Source organism: Taurulus bubalis, assembly GCF_910589615.1.
Source record: "Taurulus bubalis genome assembly, chromosome: 1".
NCBI classification, from domain to species: Eukaryota; Metazoa; Chordata; class Actinopteri; order Perciformes; family Cottidae; genus Taurulus; species Taurulus bubalis.
In genome coordinates this window covers 24,070,452-24,082,635 of record NC_136589.1, presented here as the reverse complement: position 1 = coordinate 24,082,635, position 12,184 = coordinate 24,070,452, and the positions used below count along the sequence as shown (strand labels likewise).

The following is a 12,184-nucleotide window of genomic DNA, read 5'->3' as shown; positions in this document are numbered from 1 at the left end:
ATCTGGTGTTCTTAGCAGCCTCACAGAGAAAAACACAATTTGGGATTAAGCGATCTCCAGTTCCTCGTGTAAACAGCTTCCCGCCATGATTACAGTAATAATGCACATCAAGCCAAATTCTGTGTAATGCTTTGTATTTACCCCCAAATTTACTACATTTTTCAATTCACATGGAGACAAAGGAGCTGGACTCGAGCTTTGCGATTGGCTGCCGCCGCCCACCGTTTCATTGGCGGTTGTGATGGCAACGGTTATTCAATATATTTTTCATGGTCGCCGTGAGTTCTGATTGATGAAGACGAAACCGGACTTTAACTTGTCCTGACATGACCTGACAAGCGTTTCCCACAGTTTGAAGTCCTGGCGGTCGCCCCCCTTCTGTTCAGAGCAATCGCCAGAAGTTTTCCTGAAGAAAAAAAAAGTCTGTTTTCCGAATTTGGAAATGGTGCCTTTAGTATGTAGTACAGAGAGAACACAAGTTGTTGTTTTTAAACGTAAAATTGGGAGAGCGAATATGGCGAAAATATTTTGCTGCCATAGGATTTGAATTACAATCGACACACTTTATTAAAGATGTTTTTAGCCGTGTATTTGGCCGCATTCAAACAAGCCGAGAAGAATGACGGTGGTCGGATCACTACGTTTAACATTTCTGTAAAATATATCTTTAAAGGGGCAGATAGACATTTTAAATGTATATTTTACAGGAAGACGTATGTGCAAACTAAGACGTTGCCAAAAAGGATGAAAACCGATGCAGCAGATCCAGAGACATCTTCTTTTTCTTCTTCTTCTTCATAGTCAAAGCCATGGTGCCCGCATTACCCACAATGCAACTGTGAGTTGACTAGTGTGTTATTGCTAGTCAGGGCTCATGCACGGCCCTCATTGCTCTGTTTTTTCATTTCATTAACTGCAATTAGCATTTGAGATTTTGTCTGGCAATGTCAGGCGAAGTGAATTCAGCTTCTGCAAACCTAACTCTGAAAAACACGACTGCTTTGGTGCTTTTGGGTGTTTCAGGGCCTCGCGCTCCTGGAGGGCCTTTTCTCCTTGACCTCTAAGCCGTCACGGAGCTGCAACAGAAACGTTGCCCGACATTCAGTCGGGCGGTTATCTCCTGCTCATGTGGCAGCAACAAGTACATGCAAGTTATTTACACGGGCATGAGCAAACTGCTCGAGTTGTTCAAGGTCAAGGGGGAAGGCAGGAAGTTGTGACTTCTGGAAAATGCTGCTGTGAATCGATGCTCAATAATCAATCCATTATGTTAAATATAGCTTTCAAAAATGGGCTTTCTCATATACTCAAATTGCTGTTGGTAACTGAGTAACCTCCTTTCTTTTATCTTTTGAAACCTTTGAGTAAACGTTGTTCTCGAGGCCACATTGTTCTTTTTATTTATAGAGCATTAGTTTCGAAGGACTTCAGGCTGGGTGATAAACTTATGTTCAAACTTCTTCAGGCGGGTCACCGTCTCCCTTCTGTCCCAGTTAAAACCTCACGTCTCCGCCCGAACAGACTTACAAGTCAAAATGAGTTATTTTTGTGATTTCTGTTGACAGTATAGAAATGTAGTTTTCAATTACTTTTAGTAGTTTAAAGACAAATTATTAATAAGCCGGAGTGGAATCAGAAAGACGTGAGCTGACTCGACCTCTGCAGCCTCATGTCTGCTGTCGGCTGGAGGCTCGTTACTCTGATATCTGCCCGACAGCTCAATGCAACGCCAGTGATTCTCCTCTTACTAGGATTAAACTAGAGACACTCCAGGCTCCACTTTCAGAGATACTGTGACAACTTTAAAGTAGTTCATATAAATGTTTTAAATTCTTAAAAGTTTTTAAGTTATTCTTATTTACATCTTCTCAGTTCATTCTCCATTTAATTTGCAGGGTTATATTATCATAAATGCAAAACAAAAAAGAAAAGAAAAATGGAAACACATTCTCAAATACTTTATTTAAATCACACATAACATAATCTTGTTTCAGGAACGAGTTCTTCTCGGCCTCGGTGATCAGGGAAACAAACCTTGTAGCACCACAGATCCAACCCGTCACAGGTTGTTGCAGTTTTAGAGCCGGACTGTGACAAAAGACACTCAGGGAGAGATGTATTAGTTTTAATTTAGTTAAGATACGACGGTGACGAAGCAGAGTTGAGTTCAAATGAATTTCTAAGCCGCAGAGATATTTTTTGTATTTTTATTACAGTGCTTTGATGCCATAACGACATCGCCGGATTTTAATTTGTCACCCAGCTGGCATTTCAAGGTTTATTCACAGGTATAATGTCCTATCAGTGCTGAATATGGTTTTGACTTTGCAAGCAAATCAATATCAACATCTTACCTTGCATTCCATAAACCATTGATGAAACTGTCCCTTTTATTAAACAATGTGCATTCAAGTGAACCATAACCTAGTTTGAAATGGGAAAAGCAGTTGAAGGATTTGTTTGTAAATCAAATGAGGACAATATCCACAAGAACTATTCAAATATATGATTATTTAGCAAAAATAATAAAGTGTCTTATTACTCCTGACGTCAATGAGGGAGCTCATGTTGCAGCAATAATAATAATGATAGTAATAATAATAATTAATTTTATAAGTTTTCTTCACAAAATAAGTGTTTGTCAGGACTATTTCCAGCATACCATGACTTTTTAAACAAGAGTAAGAATTTTTTGACTTATTATAACCCTAACTTTTTATTGACTTTTTTTTTTAGATAAACTATACTACAACTTTAAATTGACCTTTTTGACATGTCATACACACATTATATATACACACACACACACACATATATATATATATATATATATATATATATATATAGTTTTTTTTCCCTTTCTTTTTTCGACCTAATATAGTACGGCTTTTGTATTACTTTTTTGACAGACACTATGACTTTTTGAATAACTTAATATGAAAAAGAAAACAATTTAACTGGACAATATAAAACAGCCAGTTAAACACACAAATATGGATTTCAATATGTTCTCAAAAACTGCAATAGAATGCTCAGGATGCTTAACTGCAGAAGCCAAAGGCTGCATGGCACCTTCATGCACAACGTGCATTGAAATATTTTCATTCTGTGAGGGTTAAAATAAAAACGTCTTCATGCTGAGTTCCAGCTGCTGATTTGGTTCAATGTTAAGATGTTAGATGGCGGAATGATCAACTGCTGTGCGCGGATATGTTTTTCACTTCGTGGACAAAGCAGCTACTCGTACTGATGAAGTGCTCTGTTTTAATTGAAGCGCTGCACGGACATTAAGAGGTTGTAAAGGTTCTCCTTTTGTATTTGTATGCACTTGAGCTTTGATTGGATGACATATAGCTGAAAAGACAAATGAAAGAAATTGCTTTTAGTGTCAAAGCAGTTTTGAACATTTTCATACACTCACCTTACTCAGGATTATTAGGAACACCATACTAATACTGTGTTTGACCCCCTTTCGCCTTCAGAACTGCCTTAATTCTACGTGGCATTGATTCAACAAGGTGCTGAAAACATTCTTTAGAAATGTTGGCCCATATTGATAGGATAGCATCTTGCAGTTGATGGAGATTTGTGGGATGCACATCCAGGCCACGAAGCTCCCGTTCCGCCACATCCCAAAGATGCTCTATTGGGTTGAGATCTGGTGACTGTGGGGGCCATTTTAGTACAGTGAACTCATTGTAATGTTCAAGAAACCAATTAGAAATGATTGGAGCTTTGTGACATGGTGCATTATCCTGCTGGAAGTAGCCATCAGAGGATGGGTACATGGTGGCCATGAAGGGATGGACATGGTCAGAAACAATGCTCAGGTAGGCCGTGGCATTTAAACGATGCCCAATTGGCACTAAGGGGCCTAAAGTGTGCCAAGAAAACATCCCCCACACCATTACACCACCACCACCAGCCTGCACAGTGGTAACAAGGCATGATGGATCCATGTTCTCATTCTGTTTACGCCAAATTCTGACTCTACCATCTGAATGTCTCAACAGAAATCGAGACTCATCAGACCAGGCAACATTTTTCCAGTCTTCAACTGTCCAATTTTGGTGAGCTCTTGCAAATTGTAGCCTCTTGTTCCTATTTGTAGTGGAGATGAGTTGTACCCGGTGGGGTCTTCTGCTGTTGTAGCCCATCCGCCTCAAGGTTGTGCGTGTTGTGGCTTCACAAATGCTTTGCTGCATACCTCGGTTGTAAGGAGTGGTTATTTCAGTCAAAGTTGCTCTTCTATCAGCTTGAATCAGTCGGCCCATGCTCCTCTGACCTCTAGCATCAACAAGGTATTTTCGCCCACAGGACTGCCGCATACTGGATGTTTTTCCCTTTTCACACCACTTTGTAAACCCTAGAAATGGTTTTGCGTGAAAATCCCAGTAACTGAGCAGATTGTGAAATACTCAGACCGGCCCGTCTGGCACCAACAACCATGCCACGCTCAAAATTGCTTAAATCACCTTTCTTTCCCATTTTGACATTCAGTTTGGAGTTCAGGAGATTGTCTTGACCAGGACCACACCCCTAAATGCATTGAAGCAACTGCCATTAGATTGGTTGATTAGATAATTGCATTAATGAGAAATTGAACAGGTGTTCCTAATAATCCTTTAGGTGAGTGTATATCCAATTTTAAAACAAATCCCACACAACTTAAATGTGTTTGTACTGTAGATGTACGTCCTCCCTCACCAATGGAAACATAATCCAACCTGAGCCACCTCCACATATTTATTATATGACCGACAACAGACAGACAACCCAAATCTTCTTTGTCCTGAAAATCTACACCGGGGAATGTAGAGAATTCACGTTTCTTTTGTGTGTCAAATATTAATATAATGTAATTTATTTTATTTTTCTTCTTTAAAAAAAAAAAATAATAATCCCATGGAAATGATTATTAAACTGCTGAAAACAGACATAAATCTGTCAATGTTTTAGTTTTTAATAATGAAAACAAAAATGCATTATTGTACATTTCCCTCCCGATCCACAACCACCTTTACATTTGTTTGATCATCTGTTTGGAGTGCCGGTGCACGGCTTCCACGAAGGCGCCCACGTTCTCCGGGTCCATGTCCGGGTACAGGCCGTGGCCCAGGTTGGCGATGTAGCCCCTCGTGCCGAAACCCTCCAGCATCTTCTTCACGATGTCCGAGATGCGCTCCTGATGATGAAGAAGAGGGGGAGGAAGAGGAGGCAGACCTTTAACATAAGTCGTGGCTCGACTACGGCTTTAGGAGATCCACGATAAGTCGATATGCTCGGCTCAGAACAGGGCCAGGAGGCGGAACCGTTTTAGGAACTTTTGGTGAGGAGTTAGAAATTGTCATACCGTGTGGAAACAAAAGTTTGTCAGAAAGAATTACGGCACATCCCCGTATTCTGTAGAAACACGTGAACTGACATACGGAGGGATAACAATAACATTCACAGCGTGAAAATAGCAGCAGTTGAAAGTGTCGCCGAAGGGTTTTCTGTTATTATTCCTTCCCTTCTCTTTTTTTATTTCATGTAAAAAAAGATGCTGATCTCCAGACAGCCATCTCTGCAGAGAACTATAAATACCAGACACAAACTGTCACAGTGGAGAAGCCGGCCTCAGGATCTAACATCACGCCTGGTAGATTACACCATTTTAATCCCAATATTCCTGACACTTAAATGAAGAAAGTGTTTTGGTTTCCAAACGAACAGAATGAGTCGTTCCTGCTGAAGCCTGATCGTGTGTTTTTGACACGCGCGCTACATACCGACTGTAGGGATTCTTTTTTCCGAAAACAAACTCATGTCTAAAAGGTCAAACGTGTAATTTCTCCAAAAAGGAAGGATATTAAAATATCTAATTGCAGTCACTGGATGAGGGAGTCAAACAAACGGAGCGAAACAGGAAGCCTCGTACCGCAATATCAGGATGATGAGCGGGTGACATTCAACAGGCCTGAATTAGCATTTTACTACAAGTCTGTCCAATTAAGATTTTCATTTGATTTTAATACTTGTACAGAAATCACAGAAAAAAGATTAGAATAAATATATTTGAGAATTTTATACTATATCTTGTACTTTTCTAGATTCATCTACTTTGTTAAATATATATATATATATATATATATATATATATATATATATATATATATATATATATAGAGCTATATAGATCAATACATTTGATGTACAGATATCTGTAATTAATTGTATTTCTTTAACTCTGAAATGATTAAATTACATTTAATGTTGTGTTTTTTTTCAGTTTCTCCTTCATAGAGACTGTTGCGTTACTAGGGTAAGAGGGTGTTTTTTTTGTATTTTCAAAATAAAGTCAATAGAGAAGGTTTTGAAGAAGAAGAAGCAGAAAGCCTAAACCAAAGTGGGAGTGAAGTTTACCTTTGGAGCGTAGAGAGCACAAGGATCCATGTTTCCCTGCAGGCTGACCTTCCCTCCTGTGCGCTCCCTGAACACGAAAACACACACACACACACACACACACACACACACACACACACACACACACACACACACACACACACACACACACACACACACACACACACACACACACACACACACAGAGAGAGTAATCCTTTAACTAATAGGTTAAGTATTTGATGTGCGGAGCAGGAAACACGGACGTCTGTTGACTTAAATCCTGCACCCGGTGACAAACCAGGGACGAGGGAGAGTTCACCAATGGTTAACCGGCTCCTCGGGGAACACAACAGGATGGTTCATGATTAGTGCCAAGTTTCTCTTTTTTTTTTTGCATCTGAGCATGACAGGATTTTTAAGGCTGTGTCTGCTTTGGACCAAGGAGATTCGCTCGTATTGATCCTTTCCTCCTCTCCTCGCTCACATTCCAGAGATATCTCTTCAAACACTTTAAATCTTACATGCTGCCACCGGAGGAGCCGGCTCTGCTTGAAATTCAGATTTCAAAATAAAAGCCCACGGGCTGATGCAATGTGGCATTCTTAACACAGACACTGGAGTTAGAAGGTGCCGTTTGAATTCAGAGTTATTTTTTATGTGATTTGTATTTCTTGTCCCATGCCGTTTTAGAACCAAAGCAGCTTTTTACACAGTTATTGAAAAATAGACTCATGTTACCGTGCTGCTCGTGGGTCAATGGTCCAGTCCAGCCCGACCACCTCATAATGAGACTGAGACAGAGCCTCCAGACCATAATGAGCATCCTTTGCAAACACAATCTGGAAAAGTAAAACAAAAAAAATTTAGATTTTTAAAGCAGCATCATGAACCATTTTTGGTGAAGTGCTGCCCTCTTCTGGTAATAAAGCAGATCAGTGTACATTCACAACAAAGCAGATGAATTCTTAATGATCCCTCTCGGGAAACGGTGGTGCAGAAGCAACAAAGTGGTGGTAAGAATAGAACAGAGTATTATTAAAACCAACGTAGAAAGCAACGACAACAACAGAATACAGCAGCAGAACAAACAAACAGAGTTGTCACTTGGTGACTCGTTCTGCAGAGATGCACGAAATTGACACGCATTTAAAAGCATGTTCCACAAGATCGCTGCAGGATTCCCAACGAGTAAGTGTGTGTGTGTTCAAGCTTTACACTTCTGTGTGTCTGCGGCTGCCTCTCACCATGGGAACGTCCTTCCCCGACTCTTTGAGCTTCTCCTTGACGCAGCGGGCGATGTCTCGAAGGTACGGCAGAGAGAATGCCTCGAACTCGTCTGGCCCCAGAATGCCGGCGTGAGACTCGAACACCTGCAGGGCCTGGACAACGCACACACAATTCATTTAGAGCTGCGTTTTGCGTTCCATCAGATACATGCAAGTCCAATGCTCGCTCTGCTTCTAGCTCCGTTTTGGTCTCCACCAACTCCTGAGGGTGACATCTGGCTGGTTTATACCGCTCACACCACCACTTATTTTAATCACTGTTGTCATCACAGGCTTACAAGTGATCTCAAAAACACAGAGCGCTAAATGACACTCCGTTCTCACGCTACTCTGCCGGGAGATCAGAGGTCACGCCAGCAGAGTGGATGCTTGACACTTCGAGAGGATGTTGTGATGGTAAAATATCGGACTCTCTAAAGCAGCGGTTTTCAATCTGAAGTCCAATTAGAGAGAATGTCCTCATGCAAAGGTCTGAAGCGTCACAATAACGTCCAACTTGTGCTGTGATTTAATGCCATAAGTATTAAGGTAGTCTTGCATGTTGTATCAACATCTGTATGTCAACAACTGACTGTCAAATCAAATATAGAAAGATCAAGTGAATAATACCTCAACATGATTTATTGCCAGATATCCAATTGAACTGGATTAATAATAAAGATATACTCCAATAATAAATACATGTTCTTATCTCATGTTAAGTAAAAGAAGTGCTGCATTTTAAACAAGTTACATTCAAAACAGAAAGCTTTTTGACTCTTTTAAAAAAAATATTTAACTGAATTGTCCTGCAGCTTTAAATGCTTTTTATTCAGGTGTGAAGTGATATAAATAAATAAAAAGCCACAATATCCATATTATTCTCATCTTCTCAAAAGATAAATGTGTGTGCAGGGACTTTATCTGTGGTTATTAAACCTCTCGTTTCAGCTCTATTCCTCTCTCTGTTTACATCATGGTTGGGCCGTCAATGAATGTGTTTCGGGCGACTGGATACGAAGTGTGTTTGTGCTGCTTCACATCACCGTTTTTAATAATTGTCACGTTCTCTGAACACATGAGACATACTGGTTTTAAACTCATGTGAGAGGTAATGTAATTGGTCGCTGAACTGAGCGCCGTAAAGGCTGAAAACACTGCGCCGGTTTATATAGAAGCGCTCGGTTAAAAATGAATAATTCTCAATTTATCCATCAGTTATACATCCAGGGGGAAAAGATGCTGCCTCAAATGCATTTGTGCTGATACTGAGGAGGAGGTTTGTTTCCATAAGCAGTGTGTACACGAGCTGCCACAATCAGCAAATTGTATTTATGTCCAAACTCGCACAATGTTCCTTATACAAAATCTTATTATTGTCGTCAACAATCAGCTCAACCCGTATCAGAAAGTTACAAAAAAAAGGAAGTTTATGTTCGATCATTTGTTGTCATCTTAAAGTTCAATTTGCACGCTTGCCGTCGCGGCAGTGGTGCAACACAATGTAAACATTTGTCCAGAGGTTGTAAGAGGTGAGAGAGGGGGTGTGTGTGAGAGAGAAAGAGAGAAAGAGAGAGAGAGAGCGAGAGAGAGAGAGAGAGAGAGTGAGTGTGTGTGTGTGTGTGAGAAGAAACCTGAGCTCCAGCTGCCACCTGTCCCAGCAGATACTCCACGATCACGTCTGTCAGCATCCTCAGCAGCATGTGGCTGGCCTCAGGGTGTCTGTACAGCCAACGCTTCGCTTTGGAGAAGGTCTTGGAGCCGCCGCCTTCTATCATGTAGGACATCAGCGTCCACTGTGAGGGGGGACAGCAAAAAGGGGAGAGTAAGAATCACAATGAACGTCACCTTCTCAATAAAATAATACCCATGCACGCTGTTTCCAGGTCTGCTTTGTGTCTAACCGGCGCTCCAGTGAACCCGATGAGCGGCACTTTGCCCTCGATCTTGTGTCGGGTCAGCGTGATGGCTTTGAAGACGTAGCCCAGCTCTTTGCCCACGTCCACTTTGGCCTGCAGGCGCTGCAGGTCCTCTGGCTCCTTCAGGGGGTCCGGGAACGTGGGACCTTTACCTGCCACCATCTGGACCTCCATACCCATCGCCTGGAGGGGGGTAAAAGAATGAGAGAAGATAAGTTGTATATTATTAACACTTCCTGGGTGACTTACTGGGTTGTATATGCCTGTATGACTCGGAGAAGTGGTTTTTATGTCACTCATGTGCACACAACACAGTAACAAGCTGTTTAAGATGCATAAATCATGTGTTATATAACACTGGCTTATAAATGAGATATTGCTGGCATGTTAGTAAACAATTAACTGGAGCAGCATTACGGCCACATTAGACTTCCTGTCCGCCTTGAAACTAAAACCTGATATCCGTCTTTACCTGCGGGATCACCAGGATGTCAGAGAAGATGATGGCAGCGTCGAAGGGGAAACGTCTCAGAGGCTGAAAAGTGGTTGGGAAAAGGGGGAAGACATATTAAAAAAAAGAAATGGGATTACATAAACCGTTTATTGCCTTGTAGCAGTGGCCTGCAAATATTGTATTATCACAGCGTGTGAATCAAATAATTGTATCTTTTAAACTAAGTATCACATTGTAGCTTCCTCTTTTATGCTGGTATCAAGTAGTACAAAAAACATTTGGGAAAATTACAGATATTTAAGTGCTTTTTGTTGTTTGTTTTCTTCAGTTTCAGTCATTAAATTAATCTAAATTGTATTTGAAATGGTTTTTGCAGTTAGCAGATAGCTGGCAAATCTCATAATGCGTACACTGCTGTCTTGGAGGTTAACAGTCTGAAAACATATTTGTCAAATATGTGTTTCAAAATACATTAATAAGCATTGCTATGACCTGTAGAGTGAGCTCACAGCAGGCCTCTGGGGACCTGCATGTCTCAAAGAAGTCCTTCCCAGCTCTGAACTCCCGAAACTCTGCAAATTAGATTCAACAAAACATGAATCTCTCGATGTCCTTTGTACCAACATTGTACGGTTATGTGAAGTCGAAAGAGAAAACAAGATGACTTTTGATTTGGGGAAGAAAAGAAAGGAGCACTGATCCCAGTACCTGGTAGGTATCTTCCAGCCTGTCTCATACACCAGACTGGGACATGTTCAGTGGCTTCTCCTCGTGTTGCTCGCAGGAAGGTATCGTTCTGGAGCGGAGGGAAGTCCTCGGGGCTGGTTGGGGGGGACACACAACAACAACAACAACAACAACAACACAATTAGGAATAGCAGTCTTCTCTCTGATCTTAATGCTGCATCAAACATAAGGAGAAGTAATTGTCCTTCATAAGAAATGGGGTTTGGCCATAGCACGCTTCTGTTATCTAACACACAGGCAGACCCCTCCCTTTCCCTGGCAATCACACGGGCATCCAGTTGAAGACGCTGTCGGTGACAAGAGATATGAGAGACGACCCTCCTCTGCCCCTTATCATCTTCCAGCAGGGGAAACGGTTGAATTAACAGCTGCGTTCAATGTAGCCACTGACATGAAAATTGCTTCCTAGTGTCTTGAAATGCAGTCCACCGAAACCTCAAGACCAAAACTAATGTTAACTTTACTGTACCACTTTAACACTAGACTAGACTCTTCACTCAAATGGATTAGAAATCATGGCGTTTGGTGTTCAACTCACTATTCTGCTGGAGTACCAATCAAATAACGACGTTAACAATCAAGTCCTACCCTATGTTAAAAACAAATATTACTACTCTTTGATGGAATATCTATATGCCGAATTTATCAGAACCTCCAAATATTCATTGACTTTAATAATTCACGTTGCAAAGGGGGGTAATCTTGAGCTGTGAGCGAGGTAATGTTAAAGTGCTACTTTATTGAATGAGAGTTCTCCGTATGCGACACAGCTGCGCTTAGCAGGGTGAATATGTGGTCCCATCAATGACCGAGGAAATGTTACTATCGTGTTGAGAAGACAGGATTATTAAACGGGGAATGCGATGCTGCATATTGTGTAAAAAATAAAATAAATAAATAATGTTTTCATAAGAATGACACAGTGGGGTTTCATAACGTCCCTCAGCTAATGTAACGCTGTCTAAACAGCAGAGGTACTCACAGGATTAAAGCGTCCTTGCTCATGTCGGCGGGGCTGAGGAGGGGACAGGCTTTCTTGGACGCTCCTCTGTCAGTTGGGACCCGGATCTCCTCAACTGTCAATGAACCTGCTTGCACAACTTTTTTTCTGCTACAACACCCCTTCGCTGCAGGGCGCGGCCATCTTGGAAGACCACGTGATCACGAGCCGCGAATTCAAAATAAAATGATGTTATCTATAAAAAATAATAATAATACATGTATTTAAGTGTTTGTTTTCCCGTTGTTTGTTACTCGTTATAGATCAAATGGGGAAAACTATACCATTTGAATATAATGAAAATAATTGTATTGCTTTTTACAACATTATATTGTTACAAATCTGATTTATTAATTTGAAAAAACTCTCAAAAAACTTAAAAAATAAATGATTAAATGATAGCACAATTTGA

The 12,184-nt window shown here is 40.9% G+C and overlaps 1 protein-coding gene across 1 annotated transcript; it reads right to left on the bottom strand.

The window, feature by feature from the left end:
- Positions 1 to 4,949: 4,949 nt before the first annotated feature.
- urod (uroporphyrinogen decarboxylase) lies at positions 4,950 to 11,889 on the bottom strand. Its single transcript, XM_079216826.1, has 10 exons — positions 11,755 to 11,889; positions 10,734 to 10,846; positions 10,518 to 10,597; positions 10,044 to 10,106; positions 9,557 to 9,754; positions 9,287 to 9,448; positions 7,632 to 7,766; positions 7,126 to 7,226; positions 6,406 to 6,472; positions 4,950 to 5,185 (listed from the first exon to the last, which is right to left on the bottom strand). Exons 1-10 carry the CDS (start codon positions 11,775 to 11,777, stop codon positions 5,021 to 5,023), a joined length of 1,107 nt encoding a protein of 368 aa, XP_079072952.1. The 5' UTR covers positions 11,778 to 11,889; the 3' UTR covers positions 4,950 to 5,020.
- Positions 11,890 to 12,184: the final 295 nt, after the last annotated feature.